Here is a 27,309-nt window from a genome sequence, read left to right as displayed (position 1 = left end):
TCACCACAATTTACTTTTTAAAAAAAGAAAGTGTAAATATATGGTGAAAAAGATCTAACTGATTTGGCAGTTGTTCGTATGAAAAATATAGAGGAGTTTTACTTGAACATAAGCTTAAATGATGTAAACAAAACAACATTTAAAAAGCTTACAAAATCTTGGGTTGCTTTAATAAAAATCTCAGGAAGTAATTGTCTCACTTTCTGCTTGCCGTATCTTGAGTCTTGTGTTTAATTTTGCAAGTCACATTTTCAAAAGAAAACTGACAAACTACAGTGAGCAGTAAAGGGAACTGAGTAGGAAGATGAAGAGAATTGAAATCATGAAATATGAGGAATAGAGAATGAAACTGAGCATGTTTAATCTGAAGAGGAGAAGACTGAGAAGAGTACTTACAGGACTGTCAAATAGAATGTGGCAACATTTCTAATACTCCAGAGGGCAGAAATACAATGCAACCAAACGATAGAAATTATAAAAGCCAATTTTTGCTCAGTGTAAGAAGGACCTTTCTTTTGACAACAGTTGTCTACCACAGTAGTAGGCTATCTTTTTGGGTTGTTTGGTTGATTGGTGTCCTTTATTCTCAAAGAGGACCAAAATGACATCACTATACTAGACTCGAATTATAATGTTTCCAGCTGTGGCTGATAAGACCAATATGAGCTCAAAATGCTCTACCACTGTCTGGGCACAAATTCCATGTTTACATTTGGGGTGAATTCTCCAACTATGCTCATCTCATATATCTGTGCTCTCTTTAGTAGAGTTGGAATGCTCAGCAGTTTAGTTTGAGAAAGGACCTCAGTATTTTATCCTGTCAGGTGATCTTCAGAATCTTCCTAAGACAATTTAAATTGAAGTGATTCCATCTCCTGAGATGGTACTAGTATACTGTCCAGGTTTCACAGGCATACAACAATGAGGTCAGCCCAACATCTCTGTAGAACTTCTTATTGGATAGTAAACTCTCCATTGGATAAATGTCTGCCATATTTACTATATGAAAATTTCTATATCAGGTAGGTGGTTGAACTACATAGCTAATACAGAATTTTCTACCTCTAAGATTTTCTGATCCTATCATTAGTGTAACATCTCAAGGACATTGTAGAATCTATCAAAAAAAAAAACAGCAAACAAAACTCTTCTATAAAATTAATCATTTGAGACATCTTGGCTTAAGTGAAAATCAAAATAAGATGTACTTTTTAATCAATTTTCATATTCCTGTAGTAGTTACAATAACAAATTTCAAAATATGTGAAAATTCTTCTGATAGTTTTTTTTCATGAAAATGATCCTATTGAAGATGAATTTAATGAACAGATGTCATCAAAATACCAGCCTCCGTTGTAATTTATTGTTCCTTTTTTCCTTGTGAATGCTTTAGGTTGGGGATCTCTCTCCAGGCTTGTCTTCTGCAAATTGTAGGTTATCGAAACCTCATTGCAGAGGTTGAAAAGCTGCGTAGAGAGCCATACGATTCAGATAATCCCCAGCATGAAGAAATGCTTTTGAAGGTTAGTATGTGGACAGTATTTGGAACATAATAAGCCTTTTATGATTTCCTGTCATTTTCCTGCTGGCTTAACTGTTGGAAAAATAATTTCCATTTCTTTCTCTACTTTCTTTTACCATGAATTTTCTTAAAAATAGGGCCCAATTTTGAATAGTTAAACCTACTGAGAAAACAGCCAGGCTTATTTCCCTGAGTGTTGGACATTTGATTGAAATTCAGGCTGGTTAAATGGTTTTAAATTCTAAAACAAGAAATACTGTTTGCCAAGTAATGACCTGGGGTTTTCATTTATCACTCTTCATACACATCAAAGAAGATGAAGTTGGTTTCTGCTTTAAGCAATAGCTCCCTTGGGAAATTACCCAAGATCTTAATGGTGATTATTTATTCATGCAACTAGAAGGATATTAAAAGAAGAAGTCACAATTTGTATCTGATATATCTGAACTGTTGGAGAAAGAAGTATAAAATAGCATTGGATAGTGTTTGAGCAGTACATGATTTGAAAGTGTAACAAGAACATTAATAATTATTTAAAATATTAAATTTTGTATTAAAACCAGTGATTTCCTAGACGAAGATAAAGTGTGGCTTCTGAAAATTGCTTATGTGCAATACAAATTAATTTTTTAAAAATAAATGGAGTGTTTTGGGATTCTAGTGATCTATCCTAAAATAAATAGTGAAAAGAGAAGGCTAGAAAACATTAGTTTATCTACTTTAAATTTATCTATTTGAAAAAAATAGGAATGAAAATTTTAAAAATATTTATCCAGTTGCAATTTTCTTTGTCATTACATGAGTATGTAGACATACAACTGATTTAGTTATCCATGATAATGCATATTGGGTATGATGTAGATTATTAGATACTATATAAGAAACTAGGATTCAGAAACTCTTATCAGGCTTTTGTAAAAGAGCATAGAAAGTCCCATTTTCTCTGTTCTAGAAAATTCTTTAAAGTGTTCTGAATGGGATGACATGGTTATCTGCATGTGCAGATTTTCCTACCTTGGAAGTGGGTCTATTCTTCCCCTGGACTTAGGTCTATTCTTCTGATTTCTGCTGCTAGTTTCTATTTAGCCCTAGAGGATTCTCCCAGAAGGCTGTCTCTTCACCTGAAACCCTTTTATATGTTCATCTTAAAAGAGTGACTCAAAACCCTAAGAATGTGAGCCCATCATTCAATCCCCAAATGTTTTTGTAATGTCCCAAGTTAGTCACTACATTCCTAATCACTGAGATTTAATCACTCATCTTCAGTGAAGCATAAGTGATTTTACAAGTGTCAATTTAGACAGATTTAGACAGTGCCTGTAGTCAGATAAATCAAAGTTCTACCATTAATCTTAAATTCTTTAAATTATTCAGTGCATTTTTGACTATTTATTTTATGTTTCCATAAAGTATTAGATATAAAACAACATGTAGGATACCAAAAAAAAAGCATGATATGATTCATTTCCTCAAAGCTTGCAATAGTTGAAACAATAATACTAATTGAAACAATAATACTTACACATAGGAAGCATTTCAAACTGTCATGGTCACAAAAAAGTGCAGTAGAATTTGAAGGAATTTTTAAAAACTAGCATTAATTGGAGTGCTCATAGAACCTTCATTTACCTATATGCTGTCATGAACATTTTAATTATTGCTTACCATCATAATTCAGGATAGCCAAGGATAGGCCAGTTACATCATGGGAATCAAAATGAAGGGGGCTCTCTCTTCTGCTGCTGGTATTGCAAAAGTAAATCTTGAAAAGGTATCTACTACAACAAGGATAAAAGACAGACGACCAAAATATTTATAATGGGTCACATCCATTTGCCAAATTTCATTGGGTCTCAAACCACGAGGGTTCTTCCCTGGAGGGAGTGTAGGAGCGTGGAAAGGAAGGCAAGCTGTACAGGCTTTTACTATGCTCCTAGTTTCCTCTCTTGTTATTCCAAATTGTAAACGTAAAGCTCAAACAGCTTGATGATATTTAGAATGAGATTCTTGGGCTTCCTGAAATAAAGGAGTACTGGCTAACATAGTTAAAAGGCTATCTGCCTTTGAATGTCCACAAAAAATAGGACCTGGAAGTCCACTATGAGAATGGATATACATGATATAAATCTTACCTGAATGCTTTCTCACTTGCTCTTGAAGTTCCTTAAAGAGCTGATCTATATTGGAAGCTACAAATTTTATTTGGGCTGAGTAGGCTGAATCAGATATTATATTATATGTCTCCTGAATGATAAGTAAGAGCTAGAATGATTGCATACAATTCATTCTGCTGAGTGGACTAAAAAGGAGTTCTGACTACTCTCTTTATGGTTAAAACATGAGAGTATACAGCACAAATGTTATGTTTGAATGCATCTGTAAAGATAGTTGATCCCTTAAGAGAAACTTTAGAAACATTTTCTTCAAAAAGCCATCACCAATTATGAATAGCCAGGTTATCTTTAATGGAGACCCCTGTGTATAATTTGAAGCTGTGGCCAATAAAATTTGCCACTCTGGGATGGCTTCATAGCATACATTAATTTGTGCATTGGTATAAAAGGTGTATATCTTGTCAGGTCTTATCCCAGATAATTGGCTGCTAGCTTAATAGCCTTTAACAAAATTTTAGTCATAAGCACTGGGTAAGGAGTAAGGCTTTATTCCTTTTGGTGTTTTCACCTCCCTTCCTAAGAAGTCAGGGAGGGCATGATCACTTGTGTTCTTAAACAAAAGAAAGCAGGAGATATAGCAGCTGGAACTGTGAAAGGGTGTACACAGGGTGTTTGTGGTTAAGTACCTACTTGGTCTGAGATAATGGTTCTCTAAGCATTTGCTTGATATAATATAATGATGTGGTCAATCTAGTTGGCGCATACTTAGGGTTATGTGGTAGGTGATGTGATGTTCTACAGCTGCACATTCCCAGTGTGGTGTGATGATGTAGTAGTGCTGGGGTATTTAAGGGGAGTCCCAGGGACAGAGAGCTCTCTCTCAACTGCAGCTCTTAGAAGCAGTTCTCAGCCACAGAAGACTTCAGGCTCCAGACACCAGACTCCAGACTCCAACTTGGACCAGCTGCATGGCAACTCTCCTGTCTCCTTCACTTTTCTACCCTAAGACCAAGGACTTTACCTGATCCTGAGGACCTCTAGAGAGCTAGCCCAGACATTACAAGTAAATGTTCCAGGAACTAAGCATTATTAAGAATTGTCAGTTTATGGATAATTTCTAAAAACCAGAAAAATATGTTTGGATTTGATATGCAGGACAATAACTTCCTATTTTGGGTTTTTTTAACTTGATATAGGAGTAAAACAATGAAAGTAATGAACTAGGAAAAAATTAATCTTTAAAGTAAAGCAATTTACAATAATTTATAATAATGGCCTAGACATTAGGAAGAATTAGCAAATTTAAGAGGGATATTGAAGGAAGAATAGGTAGGATTTGGGAACAGATTGGATATAAGGAATAAAGGAAAAGTAAAAACTACTCTAGAATTATGACACTCACTAGTATTCCTTTATGAAGTTTCATTATAAAGTCAAAATGGTTCTTGCCTTCAAAATTTAGGACATCTCACAGTAGGCCAGACTTTCTAGTCACATAACTTGTCAATGGAGAATTTCAAAAAGTTCAAAATAATGAATATCATGTTTCATGTGAGATAAAATTATTAATATAATAGCTGATACTGAAAGGTCATAGATCTAGAACTAGAAAGGGCTTTAATCTCTAATTTTCTAGATGAGAAAACTGGGACCTGGAGAGGTTATGACAGGCTCTGCAAGTGGCAGAGCCTGGATTCAAACCTAAAGTCTCTAGTGACAAATCTAGCACTCTTTCTGCTGAACCTTGAATTGGTAGTGGCAAGAAGACAAGGGTTCAAATCCCAAATCTTCTACTTTTTATTTGTATAAACTTAAATATGTTAGTAAGCCTCTTTAGGCTTCAGCTTCCTGATTTGTGAATTAGAAATTTGTTGTATCTACAAAGTCCCTTCCAGTCACAATTCTTTTTTTAAATTTTTAATAATATTTTAAAATTAATTTTAATTTTCAAAATACATGCAAAAATAGTTTTCAAAATTCAAGCTACATGCAGAAAAGAAATTCCTGCATTTGATTCATTGGGAAAAGATCATTTTAATATTGGTTAGACTATTAGTACATTTCATATAACTGAGAAAATTGAATACAAGAAGCTTGTTTATTTTCTTCACTCCTGTTTGAATTTGTTTTTCCAGTGAAAATGTTCAATTAGTTAGTTCTCTTAGTTTCTTATAGATGAGAAATTAAGAATACTTTTACTGAAGCAAAAGTTGCTGACTATTCAATAATGGCAAATCACTTCAACATCTTTGCCAAGAAAACCCCAAATGGGGTCAGAGTGAGACACAAATGAAATGACTGAGCAACAAAAACAACATTCAATAATTATCTACACTGAGGGTTTTACTGAAATGAGATCTAATTTCTGTTTTGATAAATGTAAAAAACTATGTAAGATTGTAATTGAGAAACTAAGGTCCAAAAATATTTTCTCATGAAAATTTGCTTTGAACATATTTTTTTCAAATACCTTTTATTTCTGCCATTTTTCTGGGAACATTATATTTACCATATATGGCAGAAAGATAAAATATCATATTAGATTAATTCTTTGGATTAGATCCCAGAATAACTGGGACAACTTACAAGTTTTTATTTGAATTTTTATTAGTTGAAAACCATATTTTAATTCACAGAAATGTCATGTACAGGATTTTGTAGCACTTAACTCTTGATCAAGATATTGGTATTTGAATTACTTGGGCTTCCTCCATGTAAAGTCCATCTCTTATGTTATCTTGTGACAGTGATTTTAGCCCTCAATAGATACACTAGTGGAACACAAGTCCTGGATAAAGCAGATGTCTTGTCAAAGTGTCATATCTGTCATCACTCAAAAATTAAAGTAACTAACTTCAAAGAGGCTCATAACCAGATTGGATTCAAGGGAATGAATTACTCTCAATTAAGGAAATCATAGAGCATAGAGGGACTTGCCACATACAGATCCTTGAAGTTTTCAAATATAGTTTGTGTTTGAAATTGTACTTTAACGTGAAAATGGATAATTATTTCTAAGGAGGAGGTATAGGAATGAGGCAGACAGAAATATTTGTGAACTAATAAACGGTAGAAGGGAAAATGTTTCTTTGATAAACATATATTAAGCACATATTATGCACCAAGCACTTGGGATAGAAAGGCCAAAGTAAATAGAGTTTATGCTTTATCATAGAAGTAATGAGAAATTAGTGAAATGAATTGAATAGGTGAGTAGTATGATGAAACACTCACTATTTACCTTAGGAGCAGTGTGGAATATGAAATAGCATAGGAAAAGACTTAAGGAGAGGAGACCAATTAGGAAGCCATTGCAATGATCTAGTTGACAAGTGATGGTGATCTGAATTAAGGCAAAGAACTTGGATAGGAGAGAAGTTATGTAGATTGAGATAATAATATTTGAAAATTAATTGGATATAGGCACTTAATATTGATTGATTGATTGATATATGGGGTGAAGAATAATGAATCCAGAATAACATCAATGTAACAAAGCTAAGAGACTATAAAATGGCAATGTCTTCTACAGTAATAAGGAAGGCTGGAAAAGAAGGGTTTTAGGGAAAGATGATGAGTTCTGTTTAAGGTATATCTAAGATATTCAGTTTGAAATGTACGGTAAACAGTTGGTGATGCTAGGCTGAATCTCAAAGGAGAGGCAAAGACTAGATCAGAGAATCATCACCATGGAGCTCATTAAACACATGGGAACTGATGAGATCAATGAAAGACAGTATATCAGAGAAAAGGACCTAGGATGGAACCTTGGGGAACAGTCACACTGAGATAGTTGGAGTGTGATCTAGATGATTTATCAGCAAAGAAGAAGAAAAAGAAAAGTTAGAAAAATTGGAGCACCAGATAGAGTAATGCTTTGAAAGAGTTTCATTTGTATTAGTGAACAAATTTTAAAATGTTATCACTTCAGCTTTGAGTGATAGGCAACTGTGCCTGTGTCTATTATGTTGGCAACTAATAATATGTTAAAAGTATTATATTGCTTGATTTCATTGATTGACAAGATAATTTGGATAATCAAGACCCTCAAAGTAATGATCACTGACTTTTCCTGTTTTTTTTTTTGACCTTTTGTATGTGGTTATAATTATTTCATTGTAAATGTGATACCATTTTCAAATTTAAAAGAAAGGGGGAAAAAGCAGAAATTAGGAACTAGTCTATAAAACTATGAAAAGAATCATATTTTAAGTGGTATTTCCTCTTAGAGTTTATTTTTATTAACATAAATATGAGTATCACTGTTTTTCTTTACAGCACTTGACTATGTGAGGGAGCAAGTGTATAATTTGAGGATTATTCATTATACATACCTCTCTTTTCTTTGTCCTCTAGCTCTCTGACTTTCCCAAATTACTAAAAATCAAGTTATTTCTTTTTCTCATTTTATTAACAGCTCTACTAACAGATTTAGTTTAAGAGTTTTAACTACTGACTAAAGAAAGTTTTAAAGATGATCTATTGATTATCCATACTTACGAGTCTCCTACCTTAACCTGCTTTCTCAGTAATATAAATAACTAAAAGTAATTCTTCTCAAGAAGAATATAATCAGCTACTCTTCTTAATACAGTTTTTTAATCTCAATAAACCTTTGAAAATTTTTCTCAGAGTATATGTTACATATATTCATTAACAAGTTATATTGGTCTCTCATCTCCAGTTATGGAAATTCTTAAAGCCTGATACTCCTCTGGAAGCTCGGATTTCTAAGCAGTGGTGTGAAATTGGTTTCCAAGGTGATGATCCCAAAACAGATTTTCGAGGGATGGGACTTCTGGGACTGTATAATTTGGAGTAAGTATAAAGAAGGTCAGCTGTATTTAAAAGTAAAATGACAGAACCATTATTCTATTTTTTAAAATGTTTATTTGAGCAAACATGAGTAGTTCAAATTCTCTTTAATACAATTTCAAAGTGTTTCTTGGCTAATACAAGGGGAAACATTTAGGTCTTTGTTTAATTATAAAATTCACTTATCTTCTTTATCTTTATTGTTGCATATCCTATATGATTCTTTTAAATTCACTGAATCTTAGTGGGAATCTTAGAAATTATTTGGGCCAATCTTTTAATTTTTCAAAAAACTAAAATCATTAGAAATCAATTGATCTACCCAGGTTCCTACAGTTAATTATTGACAAACTGAGACTAGAACACAAGGTTCCTGATTTCCAGACTAGTGTTCAATTCCCTATATGATGAGTAAATACCTGTGAGACTCAACTCCCAAAGTGTTTCTGAGTTTTAAAATGGACTTGCATTTTATTATTATTATTATTATTATTATTATTATTTTGCTGAGGCAATTGGGGTTGTGATTTGCCCAGGATCACACAGCTAGGAAGTGTTAAGTGTCTAAGACCAGATTTGAACTCAGATCCTCCTGACTTCACTGCATATCCACTGCATCACCAAACTTCCCCCTGCATTTTTTATTTTTAATAAAATCTTTTTCATTCTGAGATTTTTTATAATGTATATTTGAAAGATTTTAAATCATGTTGTAAATTGATTACAACAGATTATACTATAATAAGAAAAGCAAACAAGAAAGGAGTTAGAAAAGTGAAATAAAAAAATATATTTTACCAAGGTAATAATTCGGGTTTTTTTTTAATGCTTTGAGATTCAAAAATCAAAGCATAAGCCAAACAGCAACCAAATCTTAGCACCAACTATAAATCACACTCAGATTGTGCCTGCATGTCTGCAGCCCCATAAGCCAAAATTGCAAAATAATCAGATCTACTTATTAAGGTTAATTTCCCAGGAAAGTTGCAAAATGGAGACCTAGACATAACAATACCATTATTCATTTAGATCACTGGCAAATGAGGCCAATTCATTTTTAGCTATGGTGCTATTTCTGTACATGCTCTTTCATAACTAGTTGTGTGGCCAGAACAAATTATTTCACTTCTCTGAGGATCACCTGTTTCCTTCTCTATTTTGCCATCTGTAGAATTCATTTAATTGGCATAAAATGGTGGTTGTGGGAATCTAATGTGAGATAATATATTTAAAGCAATATAAGGTACAAGTTGACATTGTTTATTATTATGGTTGTATAAAGCTAACATTAATTGCTGGGACTCAGGAGAGAAATGTCTGGCCCAAGGGACAAGGTGGGGAGCCCTGGCTAACACCTAAATTGGGAAGAAAGAGTCCTTTTACCCATTCTCTCATCTTACCACTGTCCCCAGATTGTGGTCTACTAAAACCCAGATATGTAGATTGTGATCCTCCCTAAAATATGGCCCTTTTAGGAATCCAGTGGAATGAGATTGCCTAAAGTTACATATACAGCCTTCTTTCCTCCTACATGTAAACATCAGTTGCTAAGAGACAATTGCTGGTATTCTGCATGTCATCCCCTGGTGGTCAGGACTATGATTACTATACTGCTCCCCAAGAACGTCAAAAACAAACAAAAAAATTCAGTCTACTGGCCAGAGGTGGGAGAAGGGAGAAAACATTTAGTGCTACTTGATGACTATCTTCTAAGCCTGAGTTGTAACCAGTTATATTTCATAATTTTCTGTCACCAGCCCCTTTTCTTCATTACCTGAGAGGAAAGCAATATAGCATTTGGCTATATCTTTTTTTTTCTTTAATTAAGGCAATATTCTTCTATTTTCAATTCTGAATTCTTTCCTTTCCTGCTCATCCTCCTCCTTCCTTTAAGGCAAGAAAAAACCATTACAAATATGTATAGATATGCAAAACAAACTCCCTCATTCTGGCTAAGTCTCTGAATCAAACCCTCTGAACTCTAATGTTGAAATAATTTCCAGCTGCTAGAAAACTCAAAAATATTTTTTACATTTTTCATTTGGCTAAATATGCACATTATTAAATTAAATATTAAATAGACACAAAATCTCTCTGTCAGAAAGGAATAATATAAATCTCTATAGTGAGAGAGATATATCCATATATAAAATATTAAAATATTCATCTCTTTCCCACCCTAATTAAATAAAGGCACAGTTATGGAGCACACAGAATTAAATATTACATAATATTTTATTTTTAAAATCTGTTTATGAAACATTTATTTTGAATATTTAGAAGTGTGAAAGCATTTCACTTATTTGTGTGAACTAAATGATAAAGTGGTAAAACAATACCATTCATCACAAAGTATATTATATTTTTAAATGTTTGTAGTTCTCCAATTTTGTTCCAAAGTTCAAATAATCAGTGTGTTTTCTTCAAGAAAAGATCCCAGGACTTTTCAAATCTAAGATTCAAAAGAGAAGATTACTTGGTGATTCAGTCACAGAATGAAATTTGAATATAGAATATGGATCACATGAAACCCAACTTAGTCCTTCCTCTCTTGGTCTAATTCATAAACCTGAGAAGAATGCATTACTTTTCACTTCTAAGGAATAACATATTGTTCAAGATATTGGAAACATTGCTAAATCTACAGAGCCCAGCTGGCATACCTATTCTAATACTGTATTTAAAGGTAATTATCATTGTTTTCCTGAAAAACTACTTTTAAAGAAGCTAAAGTAGGTGAAGCCCTTCTGCCAATATCAAACACTAAAATTGTCCTTAAAATATATGAAGTGCACATTCATTCAATTTTTCTTCAACAACAGGTATTTTGCTGAATGGGACGTGGTTACAGCTCAACAGGTGCTCTCTGATTCCCTTCATCCAAAATACAGGTGATTCTTAAGGTCTAAGATTCCTAGAATTGATGTCATTGTTTGGCCACAAACTTCTGTTCTTGTGTGGCTTGTACATTTGACTAAATTGGTTAAGAAATATTTCATAGATTGAAATTGCAAATTTGTCTAGAGCTAGAAGTAGATGCTGTATGTAGATGCCTGTGGCTCATCCACATCCACAAAAAAAAAACATAGAAGTTACTGGCACTATGAGTAGGATTGGGATAGGACTATAACTAGACAGAAATAACATTGAAGACCAATTTCAAATAAGCTAGGTAAGCTGTAGACATTTTTTGTAATAATCTAGAGCTTCTATAGCACCTTCTGAAAGAGGGAAGGAATTAGAAATGCTCATAGTATTCCAATTGTCACGGAAGATAACTAGAGGTTGACAAGAAAAACAATAGAGACAGCAAAAAGAGTAGAATGGCTGGGACAGTAGTGATAATGAAAAGAGGGGCAGAGATTCTTAAGTGTGCTTGCTTTCCTTTTATTTAATATTCTTGTTTTCAGTTCATTTGTACTTTTTTTAATTTACCCTTTAAAAATTTTCTTTTCTTGTACACATAAAGGGAGGTCACTAAAGAAGAAATAAGGTATTTTTCTTTAAATTTTAAGTTATATTTATTTTATCTCATTTCTAGAAATTTTATCTAAAGCAAGATTTTTTTAAAATTGTCTGAGTTAAAATCTTAACAAAAGCAAGCAGTTCCAAATTGCTTGTCTAACATATTATTTATCTTGAGCTTCATCTTAGCATATTTGGCAAGCTTTCTTAGGATGAAATTCAAGGGGCTGGCAGAAAATATGTCATAGATATTTTACAGAATCTTAATTCAAAATGAAAGATAACATTTTTAAAAATCTTCTCTGGAACAATGAAAATTCCACCATTTGTTGCCATGATCAAATCCAAAATGATGAATAAATTCTGAAAGTTATGTGTGGTTGGGGGGCAGGGTAAGAGAGATTGGAGAGATGAGAAAAATGTAACTCTTTACATGTATCTGCCTTCCCTAGGGAATTCTCCTATTCAAGCACTCGCCAAACTGAATCTGTTTCATATTCATCAAAAGAACTATCAGTAATAATAATCTGTCAGTAATCTTTATAGAGACTAGATAGTGGTTATAGATACTGGTCACTGCATTTAAAAGAAGCTCCATTGTTTTATGACCACAAAATTACCCATTTTTTTCCTGCTCTACCTCTTAAAGAAGTTAGCAATATGTGTTTGTTAAACAAAGTCAAATTACACCATAGCATTTTCCCCCAAAGTGCATGGATAGAGTATTTTTATTTTCTCAGTATGATACTCATTTTAGTTTGAGTCTGACTAATGGATCTAACTGGCTAGGGTTTGTTAAATTATATGGCATTTCGCAAGTAAATGCTTTCTTTTGTTTCTACTCTCTTTTGAAAATAAAACACTATAAAAAATATAGCTATCTCTTAACCTCATGTGACCAATATCTAGTCACTTCTATAGAATATATTCTATATTGCATGTTATTGGTACATAAGAATTCTAAATCACCCAATGATAAAAACTAATTAGGGATGTGCTTTGTGAGCACATGGCTGGCATTGCCAAAGGGAGCATCTGACAGAAAATGAAGGACCTCTTATGGTTTGTTCTGGAGGGGGGATAATGGAAAATGCATTATTCATGTTTTTAAACAACCTCTTTGGTTTTTTTCTTTTATGTAAGTTATTCCCAAAGCAAGGCATCCTAAATTGTGTTACCTAAGGCTGCAATAGGCTATAGCTATACCCATACATATACTTTAGTCAAAATCTCTTTCCTCTGACCCTCAATTGTTAGAGAAATCTTAAAAGTGAAGTAATATATGGATTGTGAAAACATATTGCTAAATATGACCTGATTCAAAAATAGAAGATAGCCCTTTAAGAGTCACTATTCTTTTGTTAACAATGGGAGTAAGGGTATCTAAACTGTCAACATAATTAGTGTCAAGTCCCAAACTGTGAGGGTTCTGGACAAAGACAACAGTCTAGCCATGAAAAAAAAAAAAATTCTGCTTTGAATGCATGCCGTCTTTAGTAAGTAGGCATAGTGCAAGCCTGCTGTATTCTCAGATGCAAAAAAATTTGAGAAACAAGAATAATAGATTTATGTCCTTCAAGAGGAAATTTTCCTCCTAGCCATTGTTTCACTAGTGTCTGAATAGAATGAAAGGAATCAAAAGATGTTCTTCTTGTCTGACCCTCATGTTTGATTTATGGCATCTTAAAGTCATACAATGGATTTTCTCTGTTTGGTAAATGATCCTTTTTTGTTTTCCTAGTGTTAACACAACGTCAGTTTGATAAGTGTGGTAGGGGCCACATTGCTTATCTTTATGATTTTGCCACAAAGGAAGGAAATCACATATACAAACCTTCACCCAAGTTGCGTTTCTAAATTTCAGCCAAATTTTATCTTATTTTTTATTTAACTTAGAAGAGCTTCCTTTGCTCATTTTCTGTTTACGATGTAGTTGCTTATGCCCTGAAAAGCTATAGCATGTTTTGACACATGTTATAAATTTATTTTAAATTGTAGTTAGCAGTTCGCTCACAGGAATAGAAAGTGAATACATTAAGGTAGAGTGACAAAATATTGCTTTACTCACTAGTTGAGAGTATGATGGTACTGGTTTGTGTTTGCAATACTTTATGTGTGAGTGTGTAGTTTACGTGAGTATATTATCTATGTGGGTGTGTATATGGGGAGGGCATTTGTGTGTGTGTGTGTGTGTGTGTGTGTGTGTGTGTGTGTGTGTGTGTATGAATGTGTTCTGAAAAAAAATACAAGATGTTTAAGAGACTCTGCTAACACCTTCTAATGTCTCATTGTGGTAGAGAAGATCGTGGGGTCACAAAGCCAGAAGAATGCAGACTGAGGCAGACCTTACACAGAAAGCTTTACAATAACTACAAAAAAAGACTGAATTTGGAATAAACAGGCCTGGGATCAAATATAAATCTTGGACTTAGTAATTTGCAATCTTGAATGAATCACTTAAAACTCTTTAATCCTCAGTTTCCTTATTTATAAAACCATAAGTTTGTGCTAGATCATTTCTAGTGGCCCTTCCAGCTCTAATCAATGATTGCATTATTCTTGAGAGTATATTCCCAGTGTTTGGCTACATGCATATCATCCAAACAGTCAAGTAAAGTCCAAAAAAGACTCATTATCAGCTGAAGGAAAGTTGATAGGTAATGAATTATTTTGGATAAAGCAATTCATGAACACGTCGATTAAGGCATAAGGGAGTATTAGTTGAAGGAATGCCCACATCAGTGAAATAATAGTTCTTTGAATCATTTCAGGAAACAGTACCAACTCCATGCTCTCAATGTTAAGTGAAAGCTATGAACATTGTTTTGTTCATGTACAATACTTCAATTCAAATCACCAAGCATTTGTTAAGTGCCTGCCTACTGTGTGCCAAGCACACTACTAACTGCTATGGAACAAATTGTTATCTGAGAGAATACCTAATAATAGGTAAACATCAGTATTGGGGTTTTTTTAATCCCACACTAGAATGAATTCAGTGTCTGTGTTGGAAGTGTGAAAAGTATTGCATTGCATAGATTTCCATAGAAATTAATCATGAATTTTAAAGTATATTCAATTACAAAGGGAAAATGAAATATTTCAAAGTTGGGTTACAGATATCATAAAAGTATTCTGATTAACATTTTAATGTGAAGAACAATAGAAAATGGCATATATCAATTAGAGACAATTTAATTTTTCAGCAAATTCAGCAAAGCAGAATGGGAAAAGAAAAGGTTGGATAAAGCAATTGGGTAAGTTTGTAATTTTGTACAAAAAATGAAAATTTAAGGGACTGGAACCATGTAGCAATTTTTTGAGAATCTATTATGTATAAGTCCCTAGGGACTATAGAAAGTAAAAAAAGAAGTTCATAATCAGATCCTAGTCCCTAAAAGCTAAGTAAAGTACAAAAGTCCATTTAAAGGTTTTGAAAACATTTTAATTGCATATTATACTTATCCTTTACCTAAGTAGAAAAATATAGAAAGTTGTAAATGTATATTAATTATTTTTAAATGCCCCTTTTTAATTTTCATAAATTAAATGCTAGGTTAATAGTAGATAACATAGTGGGCTACTTTTAAAATTCATTTCAAGAGTTTGCCAGGGTATAAGACTTTGATTACAATGACTTTGGAGTGATTCTTAACTCTAAAGTTATTCCTGAAGGGGAAGTTTTTAGTCTTGTGTAGCACTGATATAGCCATGGAATATTTGAGAGTCTCAAAGATAGTTTCCTTTCAGCTTCATTGATTAGAGGCCAAACAGCAATAACATTTCCTCAGCAGGCATGTTGGAACAAGATCTATTTGTTAAACTGTTGTGTTTGCAAAAGGAGAGATCTGTCCATCTGAGAAATAAATTTAACTATATTGCCTTTAAAAGGAAAAAAATCTTGCTACCCATTTCTGATGTGCTAAACCCCAATATTTAATGTAAAGTAAATAGTGTGACTGGCTTTTTACAGGTACTCTTTTGCCATTGTGGGCATTAATATTACTGACCTGGCCTATAACCTACTGGTAAGCGGTGCTCTGAAAACCCATTTCTACAATGTTGCACCTGAAGCCCCAACCTTGTCTCACTTCCAGCAAACTTTCTGTAAGTTGATTTTTGTAATATTGTTTATTTATGTTAGCTGCTATTTTATTTGAGCTTATTGCTTAAATTGTCAAGGACTAATCACCAAGACATTTAGTACTATGGACTTCCAAAGAGAGAATAGCATCTAAATAGGAATATTAGCCTTTTTCAATTGTCTCTGGTTTTTAATTTTCTTTTCTTATTCTTAAATAGAAAGAGAAAAAATTTAAGAACTTCTATTTTGTATCTGTTTGGGAGTTTGGTGAAGAATATGAACCCCTTCTCATATTACTGTTTTTAAATGAATAAATTTCACATACATAGGATTTCAAATGAAAGCAATTACATTGAAGTAGTTATTAAAATACTTTAAAAACTAATTCCATGGACCCCATGTTAAGAACTTTTGGTCTAAAGGCATTTTTTTAAAATACCAGTTCCAGATAGTCACTTAACTTCATTTGCCTCAATTTCTTCAGGTACAAAATAAGCTGGAGAAGAAAATGGCAAATCACTTTAGTATCTTTGCCAAGAAAACCCCAAATGGGTTCAGGAAAAGTCAGGCTTGATTGAAAAATGATTAAACAATAACCAAAAGATCCAGTTTTTCTTTATTAGTCTTCACGCTCATTTTTTGGGAGGAAATCTTACTTTTAGATCACTGAAAGTTTGAGATTCTGCCTTCCTAAGATTAGTGACCTACCTATATTTTGTGCTTTACCCAGACTAGAGATCTGTGTGGTCACAGCATCGCAGAATCTTAAAGTTGGAAGGTATTTCAGCAATCTTTGATTTCACCCCATATATTAATAAGAATCTCTTACAATTCATCCTCTACAAGTTCCTATTCAGTTTGCTTGAAGACCTTTAGTTTGGGGCATCCCACCTATCTCCCTAAATAGAGCATTCTGATTTTAGAAACTCTAATTGCTAGAAAAAAAATTTTTATATTCAGCTCCATTCTGCTTCTCTACTACCTCTACCCAATGTTCTCAGTTCTGCCTTTACAGCAAGAACAAACAAAACAAGAAATCCTCCTTTTGTATAATACCCTTTCAAAACCTTGGACACATGTTACGTCCCCCAAAGTTCTTTCAGTTGAGTCTTTATCTTAAGGACATTCTCTTTTCTGATTGCCATTCTCCACTTCTTGGAGTACTCTGCAGTTTATCAAAGTCCTTACTAAAATCATGGCAAGAGTTTAGAAACATTATATATAACTTAATAACTATTTTAGTAAAATTAGTGCCTTTATTCAAACATTTTTCTCTCCTGCCCAACTAGTATATAATTAGCTCACTTTGTTTTCATTCATATGTTCCATAGATATCTTTTACTCTTTCTCTCACAGACAAATAATCAGTTGTTATACGGCATGGCTTTCTTATACTTACTATGCATCTCTCCAGTGCCATTCAAATCACCCCAAATTTTTATTCTTTAGAGATTATGGCATCTCTAATTCACAGCTTCATAGAATTACTGGAATATTATTGGTATTAAACATTTCCTCAGTTAACATTGGTCATCACAAGATCATCACTCTGCATATATCAGGGAACCTCATATGATCTTAATATACATGGGATGTTCTTTTTTGGAGAAGAACTTTTAAGGCTATGTTTTGTGCTGCTGAGTCTAATTTTAAAAAACATCATGTTTTTGCTGTACTCCCCTTATAATCATTCAGTTGTGTGGCTGAAAAAATGTATACAGAGATCTACTATAGATTATATGTGAATTTCTACTTCTTCTATTCTCATGTTTCAACTATGGATAGCATCAAGATTTGTGCAGATAATTCTTACAAAGGTTTGACATTGATGAGAAGGTAGACATAAAGATCAATACTTATTTATGCCTTCATGCCTTTTTGGTGGCAGATGATAATGTCATCTATGCATTTTTCCAATTATTTACGTTCTTATTTTGTTTTTAATATATTGAAAATTAATCCCTCAATGTTGTCAAAATTGTGCAATCACTAACATGAAATTCTTCTGTCTTTACTTAGTGGAGCCCTTTACTTTTTCCATCTTCAACTTTTTTGGTGACATTTCTCCATATTTATTTAGTACATCAGAGATTGAGATGTTAGGGCTTCAATATTGTTGTTATCAGTAATGAAAATAGTTTGTTATAGCATGCTTATAAACCTGCTCAATTTTTCACCTGTTGTCACCCACCTTTATCTATAAATGCCTTTTTGATGGTCTAGCTTAGTTTTTCTGCAGATTTGTTTTCCCCTCCTATCCTCTTCATTTCCATGTCCATAATGTTTAAAAATGTTTACTAAATTGTCTAAAATCCATTAGCCTATTGCATTTCTTAATCTTAAAATTTATTTCCTCTCTGTGTCTACTTGTTCACCAAAGTAAGGAAGCTATGTGGCACAGTTAATAACAGTTGATTAGGTCTGCAGTCAGAATGACCTGAATTCAAATCTGGCCTCAGACATTTATTAGCAGTGTGCTAATGTCATTAAACCACTTTTGCCTCAATTTCCTTCAATATAAAATGGGAGTAATAATATTACCTACTTCCCAGGGTTCCTGTGAGAATCAAGTGAGATAATGAATAAAGAGTTTAGCTCATTCACTGGTTTGTGGTAACCTCTTTATGAATGATGGTATTATTATTATATCAATGTATATACATTGGCTTAATTTAAAGGATCTTTTCTTCATATAACTTTTGACCTCTTTATAATCAATAAACATTGTTGCATGACCTGTAATTACTTCATGTAGACATCTCACTTCATGTGGACTTCTCATTTGGACTCATCTTATACTTTATAAACATTGTGTGAAATGATGTATGTTAAAATGGAAAGAGTTTTGAGTCTAGAGGCTTAAGACCTGAGTTCAGATGCTAATGCCTCCCACCTCCTACTTCTGTCTACCTACAACTTGCCTCTCCCTCCTATGTGACATTGGGAAAGTCACTGTCTGGAAGCCTCAGTTTCCTTCTCTGTAAAATGGGTGGATTAAGCTAGCTGGATTCTGAGGCTTGTTCCAGCCTTGAATCTATGATTTAATGATTCTGTATGATCTTGGACCAGTCACTTAACCTAAGTCTTAGTTCCCGCCTCTATAAAATGAAGGTGATCAGATTAGATTGACCTTTAACAGCCCTTCTATCTATAAATCCTATGCTGTTGTTGAGAGACTGTATGACATAATGGAAGCCTCAATATCAAGAAGATGTGAGTTCAAATTCTATCTCTGATGCATATTGACTATATGACCCCAGACAGGTCATTCACAACCTCTCAGTGCTTTAGGTTATCTAAGACTATAAATTATTGAGTACAGATTTACTTTAGAAGATGAAATCAATATTTTTCACTATGCTAATTTAGTTCATGAGTCCAGCTCCCTTGCCCAATTTAAAAAAATTTTTTTTGCCTTTGGGCACATGATAAACCCAACTTTTTTGTCTCTTCAAAGAAGACTTGTGAATTATCACTGCCTTTAGCTACAAATTCCTTAAGTGTTCTGGTTTTTTGGTGATGGTGTCCATAATGGTATGGTTCACTTCATATATCACATTCAGTAATATATGCATATACTCTTGTGTGTATATTTAAGTTTTGTTTCATGGATCTCTACAGACAAAGAATTCATCACTTTCCTGATTTTTAAGGCTTATCATTGGACAGCAAACAGGCAGTCTCAGTAACTATAATGGAAGACTTTCCAGCATGGTAAAAGTTGTATGAGCTAGGATTTCACTAGAGAGAACCACTAAAGCAGTAGTTCTCATACTTTTTTATTTTTTTATTTTAAGACCACTTTACACACATTAAAATTATGAAGAACTTCTCCAAAGAACTTTTATGTTGGCAATTTCTATCAATATTATACAAGTTAGAAATTAAAGCATCATTATTTTAAAAATAATTTTGACCTCAGAGACCCTCCTGAAAGGGATCCCTAAAGATCCACAGACAAACCTTAAGAACAAATTCATTAGAATATAGTCTTTATGTCTTGATGGCTTCTTGGAAGCACTAGCTAGGATCATTTCTTAAAATGAAAATTTCTGGAATGGTTAAAATTAGCTCAATATTCTGTAAATTTACTAAGTAATATGCCTTTACCTTTATTTTAACTATCCATATATGAGTTTTAAATTTAAAAAGGAATAAAATGAAAGGACTTTTTATTATTAAGTATTTATAATGTATTCTTCTAAGAAGTTTTTCTATTTATTTTCTATTTTCTATCTAGATCATGATTTTATAAGTAAATTTTTTGGATCAAAAGGGTAATTGACAATAAACAAATGATGCTTTATCATGGATGTCTTGCTAACAATTATATGTTTCTTAAGGATTATTCTGAACTGTTAATAATGGAAGTAACTTTCTTATCTTTTAATATATTATCAGATTGAAATTTTAAATTATTCTTGGAACAATAAAAATTCAATCAAGCTGATGCCGATATCAAGAAAGAAACTGAATAATTTTGAAAAATTAGACTATTATGTTAATTTAATTAGAATAAAAAAAGCAAAATAGAGTTGTTGGTCCTTCAAAAGTTATTCTAAATATAATCCATAATCCAAAGCTAACAAAATTTATGTCTCCTATTATAAAAGAAATCATAATAATTTTACAACCTCTCATAAATGCAACATTCAGTTATTTTTTTTAGAAAACCTACATTTTAAATAATTGTGTTTAAAGGTCTTCATTAAATCATGCTTTACTGACTCCTGTCAAGAAGTTTACTCTGAGTTCTCATTGACTATGCCAATGGAACACAGATACCACTGAGAAGGCTTTGAACATGATCTTAACAACATGGCAGAATATCAGTAAAGGGAATTGACAATGCTAAGAATCACAGTTTTTAAATCATCTATAAATAGATGACAAATGAAAAATTCAAGAGATATAATTTCTGGGTAATTGATCATTTTATTAATTATGTCTAGTGAGTAATAAAAGGAGTGGTCATTTGGCAATCTCTCATAAATCAAAGATGAATTATGGTGGCATCTTGTTGACTTTTGGAGGAAATACCTCCACTGTCCATGTGACATCACAAATCTATTTAAGGGTTCATAAAATTGGATTTGATATCCATGAAATAGATTTAGTAGAATATTTTTAGAGAACTTATGAGAAACCTATAGATAAGACTTATATAATATAGGCAGGCATGATAGAAAGGGAATAATCATACCAAGGAATTCATGGATCTATTATCTGTCTTCCAACAATAACTTTATTTCTTGGGATATTCCTTGGTATCCCTTGTACAAATAAGTTCTGTTCTAGGAAAAAAAATAGTGTGTCATTGTAGTTTTATCCCTCTTCTCTGCCAAACAAGATGATTTTAAATTAGAGATCAGTGAGGAGATTTTTTTTCCTATTTTCTTAACATTGTTTTCTCTCTCTCAGGTTATTTGATGCATGAATTTCATAAGTTTTGGATTGAAGAGGACCCTATGGACATAATGGAGTTTAATCGTGTGCGGGAAAAATTCCGCAAGAGAATCTTAAAACAACTGCAGAATCCAAACATGGCATTATGCCCCCATTTTGCTGCCTCAGAAGGTTTAATCAATATGTAATCAATCACTATTATTCTACTGGAAAATACTGGAACACTGCCTCACTTATTTGTTAGAGCTCTGCTTAAGTCACAACTCCCATACTGAATGAACATGGCAATTGTTTGCATGCTATTTGGTGCAGTATTTTTTATCTATTTTAGTTATTATATGTATCAGATCCCCAGATACTATTTCTGGGGGATCTGCCATCAAATTGTGCTCATATTGTGGCAATTTGCAGTGTTACATCTTGACATCCAGGTATGAAGAGAGTTTTTTCTATTTTTTTAGATTATTCCCCCCCCTCATCATAATTCATTATCAAAGAATTGTATTTCTCTATAGCTGTGTTTTGTATATGTGAAATAATTAGCTGAATCTTGTACTGTGAAAGACTCTTAACTTATTGATATTTTTTTTTGACTGCTGCTATTGGCATTTCAAGCCAAGTCAGTGCTTGGGCCTCATTCCAATGAAGTATATCACTTTAATGTAATGCAGGCAGACACATGATAAGCCAAACTTTTCCTTGCAAGCTTAGTTGTGCTTCATGAATATGTAATGAGGCTTACCAGATGCAAGCTTTTGTAGGGGCTACTCATTCAAAAGAAGGCAGAATTCCTTTGTGATGTCTCCTAGTCATGATCCATGTCGTAGCCATCTAAATATCAAATTATCTTACTCCCATTACTGAATTGGCTGAGGGGCCTAAATCCATCTGTGATGCCTGAACACTAACAAAAGATGTATCCCTTCCAAAGGATTTTTCCACTGCTTGACTCCTATTGACACTTAGGCTTAGTCTACAGCCTGGTTCTGATCCAAACTCTTGTGTTTGGGGAATTGAGTGCTGAATGGGACAGCTTACTGTGTGTGTTGGGAGCAAGCACACATGAATATTGTGTGTGGAAACTGGTGGCAAAGGAGAAATCTAAAAGATTCCCTTCTGCAATTTTTGCTTTAAATTAAAAGTTTAATCCTCTAACATGGGATGTTACTTAAAAGAGGGAAAAAACAAATCCTGAAATGGTAACAATTAAAAAGGGGAGGAGGGAAATAAAATCATTTTTAAAAATACCCCGCCTCTCTCCCTTCCCCATTTAGTTTGGAATGATGAATGTAGTCTGTCAATTGGTGTTTACCATGGCATTTAATACCCATGGTATTTTATACCTTCTATTAATTTTAGTATTATTAGAAGTTTGTGTTATCACTGGCATATGAAAATGACTTTTGAGTACTGACCAAGTAATTGTCAGTTATATAAATAAATTACATGTCATTCTAAAAGAGAGCTTAGTGGATTTGTTTTTTATTCATTTGTTCACACAGAATTTCTATATCTGGGCAAGTGGGTGAGGGTTTCATAGGAAGAAAACTTGGAGCTGACTATATATCTATAGTTATTCTCAGGGGTAAAATTTATTTGTTCCAGAGGAAAAATGTCTTTTTTTTAAAGAGAGAATTCTTTGTTCTAACTACAACCCAAGCCAGTTGATGTTTTAATAAAAGAATGGAATTCAATCTATTTTTCTTAATACCTGATAAGATTGTCTCACATAGAGGAGAAAGTGGATGAGGAGGCAGGATAAAAACTTTGTTCTCTTTTATAGCTGTCACATGGAACTTAGTGAGCATTTTTACCTGCTTTTTGGATGCTTTGCCTTTTCTAGGTACCTTAGATCTTTTTCTTAGTATCATTTAAACCACCAGGTGGATTTATTTTTCATCACATCTATTATTGCCCTATGACCTTCTGAGTCTGGGCAAGGGAAGGAGGCAGTAATGTGCACTGATATCAGCACAGATGGGAAATAAATGGAAAAGCTGGTGAACATGGAGACACTCCATCGTGGGAGCTCGCTTCCTCAGTATCTCTAGTTCCCATAACCTCCCTCTGACAACTAAGGTATCGCTTCATACACACAATCGGTTCTTGACAGTCACATGTGTCTGTTGTCCTTTCCAATTTCTTGCTTACTTGTTTCAATGTGAAATGGTTCTTATCTTGTTTGTCACTTTAACAAGCTCTTGTCTCTCTGTTCAGATTTCTGTAACTGATGACATGAAAGACTCAAGTTCATTCCTAATTTTTTCCTCTATTTGAATATGGTCTTTCTATTGTTCCTTAATAGGACTGTGCATATTTTGAAATGGAGACTAGTTAATTTTTGATGTATAATTAGAATTACTAGAATCCTCACTCACATCTCATTGGGGAATATGCATTTTCACCAACATCCCTGAAGGAGAAGTGGGAGGAGGCAGGAATATAAAAGGTAAAAAGAGTGAAAATGTATAACTTTATTCCTTTCTAAACATCCTGAATGAGTTGCTCTGTTTCCATGGCCATATTTTCTTATTGGAGAATATTCACTCAAAATTTTAATTATGGGGAAAAAGAAGAAAAGAATTCTATCCAAACATCCCTAGCTAAATGGTAAGCACATCCCATCTCCCTCTATGGAAGATGAACACGTTTGTTCTTATACTAAAGAAGGTGGTCTTGCACTGCAGATCTCCCATGTGCACAGAAAGACATATAACCAGAGAGGCACTCCTCCCTCTTAGACATAGTCACTTTCAATCATGTGATTCATTTGGACACAGAACATTAAGACAATGTAGAGCCATCAAATATCAAAATGAGCAACATTTTATGCTTTCCAGATAACCCATCAATAGTTTTTGTTTGCTTGTTTGCGTGCTCACTTGTTTTGGAAAGGAGTTGAAATTGGGTCTCCCTGTTTCACCCAAGCTGTAAGTGCAATGACCATTCACAGGTCTGATCTCATTGCTGATCAATGCAGAAGCTTTTACCTGCACTATTCCTGACACTTCCTTGGGCAGCCTGGTAGCCTTGCTGTAGTGCAGATGCTCAGTCAGCTTTGGAATTACTCCAGCTCAGAACTTTCAGGTATAAGTGATTCACCAGCTTCAACTTCCTTGTTATCAGGATTTACATTATACCACAACACCTATGGCCTGATCATCATGTATTGTATTTGGTTTCTCAGTGACTAATTTTGCAGCAGATCATTCAGTTTTTATTATTTATGCCATTGGAGACAAGCAAATAAAATCTTTCTCAATGGATTTCAGAGTAAACTCATCCAGTTAAGCAAAGGTCATTCAATTCCTCTACCCTCTGGCAAGGAAACAGCTAGACTGGGTTGAATATTGGACTAAACACCCTGGACACAAGAAGGAGAGGGTCTTCATTTCTATAAAGCATACTTTCACTCCCTAAACCCTAATAGGACTGGTGGGAGGAGGAGCACTACAGGGCTCAAGTTTTGTCTTAATGGCTGGAAAAGGCAATTATTTGAGAGTTTATAAAACCATCAAAATGTGGGCTTAGCCTGGATAGAAATTTTTAGGTGAATCTCAGACTCTTCAGGAAGTATCCATTGTCTGATAGATACTACTTTAACCTCCATCCCTATCCATATACAATATTGCTAGGGCAAGAGGGAACTGAGAAGAGTTAACTTCAGAATTAGTCCTTAATCTTAACTTTTTTATACATTTCAAGACCTGAGGTAAAAAACTTGCATAATTATTACACTTCAGACACAAATACATAAATATTATGACATTTCAACCAGTCACTTATTAGATGTCTGCAGTATTCCTAGTTGGCCCTATCCTTGCTTCTGGGTTGAGGCAAGAGTGGACCTGTGCTTTTCCTTTGTGAGAGTTAAAACAGGCTCCAAATAAAGGTCAATTTCTATTAGCACAGTTGGCCAGCCCAACTTCTTTGACTTTTTTGAAAGTCCTTTTTGCAATAGCCTCCTAATTGTCCCACTTTCCTCTGGCCTGCTCACTTCCCAAAATTTCCTTCATACATCTACAAAAATAGTTTCCCTATAATTTTCCAGCAGCTATGTAGTACAGTAAATAGAACACCAGATCTAAAGACAGGAAGATCTATGTTCATATCTTAACACAAATTATGTGATCATGGGAAAGTCAATTAATTTCTGTTTGTTATTTTAACTGTAGAATTGGGATAATAACAGCCTTTATCTCCAAGGATTGTCAGAAGGATAAAATGAGATCATATTTGTAAAAAGCTTAACCCAGTACCTGGCACATAATGGGTATTTAATAAATGCTTGTTTCCTGCCTACCTACTTACCTAATGTATAAGTCTAATTATATCATTCCTTCACTCAAATATCTTTAGTGGTTCCCTCCTGTATGGAATAAAATACAAACCTCTTAGATTGGCATCTAAGGTCCTCCACAGTATGATTCTCACTTACCTTTTCAGCCTTAAACTAGGCTTTTCTCCTAAACCATGGCATGTGGTAGGCAAAAAGGCTACTAGCTCTTCCTTGATCTTGTTCTGTCCATTCCCATCTTGATGCATTCTTATAGAAAGCATTTCATATGCTGGAATGTCCCTCTTCCTTACCTCTGTCTGCTGAAATCCTTACCTTCAAGTCCTAGCTTTCTCTTCCATGAAGCCTTCCTAATTATACTAGCTCAAGTGATAAATCATCTCCTCAAGTTAATAATAAAGGGCATTTATGACACAGACTTTTACATACACTATCTTATTTGAATTTTGGAACAATCCAGTAAGACAAGTACTACAGGTTTTTTAACTATCATCCCCATTGCAGATAAGAAATTTGAGCTTAAGAGACAGGAAGTGATTTTTGTCACGGTCATAGCTCTAGTTTATATCAAAGGCAGAAATGGAACTCTGCATTTCTTGACTCCAAATTTATTGTACTATTATGCTTCCCAAATTTCCTTAGATCATTTTGTCTTAAGCTGTTATTTTCTTCTATCACTTATCAAATATCAGAGGATATTTTGTATCTATTTCCATTAAGATATAAGCTTTTTGAAAGATTAGACTGTTTCCTTTTCTATCTCTATGTAAACATGGTAGCTTCTAACCTTACCCCAATCAAAGAAAATATAGAAGGCCCAGACTTCTTCATTGAATCAATAAAGATACAAATTAGGTGCAAACAAGTTCTTAATCAATTTGGGAAGATCAAAGTAGTTTTATCATGGGATAAAGAGAGATGACACTACATGGGAAATTTCTTATGATTACTTGAAGAAAAAAAATCAGACTTTCTTAGGTCAATTTTAATTCAATAATATAGTTCATAAGGAAATATTCCAACACTGGGCTAGTCTACTGATAGAAAAGTTCTAGCCAAGCCCCTGAGGATAAAGAAGGTGATTCTTTGGAGTCATCATTAGGAACCATTATTAATGGGAGTTGGTAACATTGTTCTCAGCAGGAGTACCTGTTAGCTGTTCCTATATCTGAAGCTGAGAGATATACTGCAGATATATTAAATACAACAAGAAAGGCAGCTAAAGAATTATTCAACCCTCAGAGCTCAACAGAAAACTAAAAGGAAACTTCATGAGGATCCCATGAAGGGAGAAAAAGATGCTCAGTTACTAGGAGATGTGAGTTTACCTTTTGGTCAGATGTGCTTTCTAAGTTTGGATCCACACTCCTTAGGAAAAGGGAATATATTTATAGAATAAGTGGGCCTTGTTATGTCTTCTTACTAAATACCTTTTCCTAAAAGGTAGTTACCTCTGAGATAATAATCAATGGAGAATACACTAAATGGGGTTCATGAACAATAACAGCCTGAACCATCTTCGGACTACCTCTAGAAACCTTAGGGCAGAAGTAATACATCATCCTCTGAGAGCTTGTCCTACTAAAAATAGTGCAATTTGGAGAAA

General features: G+C 33.6%; 1 protein-coding gene across 5 annotated transcripts in view; it reads left to right on the top strand.

The window, feature by feature from the left end:
• The window catches only part of ELMOD1 (ELMO domain containing 1), a 67,512-nt gene extending 44,646 nt beyond the window's left edge, over window positions 1-22,866 (top strand). For 4 of the 5 annotated variants that reach the window (XM_074304346.1, XM_074304343.1, XM_074304344.1 and 1 more), the window contains 7 exons: window positions 1,394-1,523; window positions 8,321-8,454; window positions 11,274-11,342; window positions 11,921-11,944; window positions 15,123-15,173; window positions 15,890-16,023; window positions 21,422-22,866. In XM_074304346.1, the coding sequence (XP_074160447.1) occupies window positions 1,394-1,523; window positions 8,321-8,454; window positions 11,274-11,342; window positions 11,921-11,944; window positions 15,123-15,173; window positions 15,890-16,023; window positions 21,422-21,594 (715 nt within the window). In that variant the 3' untranslated portion in view covers window positions 21,595-22,866. The remainder of the gene's footprint in view (window positions 1-1,393; window positions 1,524-8,320; window positions 8,455-11,273; window positions 11,343-11,920; window positions 11,945-15,122; window positions 15,174-15,889; window positions 16,024-21,421) is intronic. The other variant, XM_074304347.1, reaches the window with a different exon arrangement.
• Window positions 22,867-27,309: the final 4,443 nt, after the last annotated feature.

The sequence above is a fragment of the Sminthopsis crassicaudata genome, chromosome 3 (genome assembly GCF_048593235.1).
Source record: "Sminthopsis crassicaudata isolate SCR6 chromosome 3, ASM4859323v1, whole genome shotgun sequence".
NCBI classification, from domain to species: Eukaryota; Metazoa; Chordata; class Mammalia; order Dasyuromorphia; family Dasyuridae; genus Sminthopsis; species Sminthopsis crassicaudata.
The sequence above is the reverse complement of the archived record's forward strand: the minus strand, read 5'-3'. Positions and strand labels throughout refer to the sequence as shown.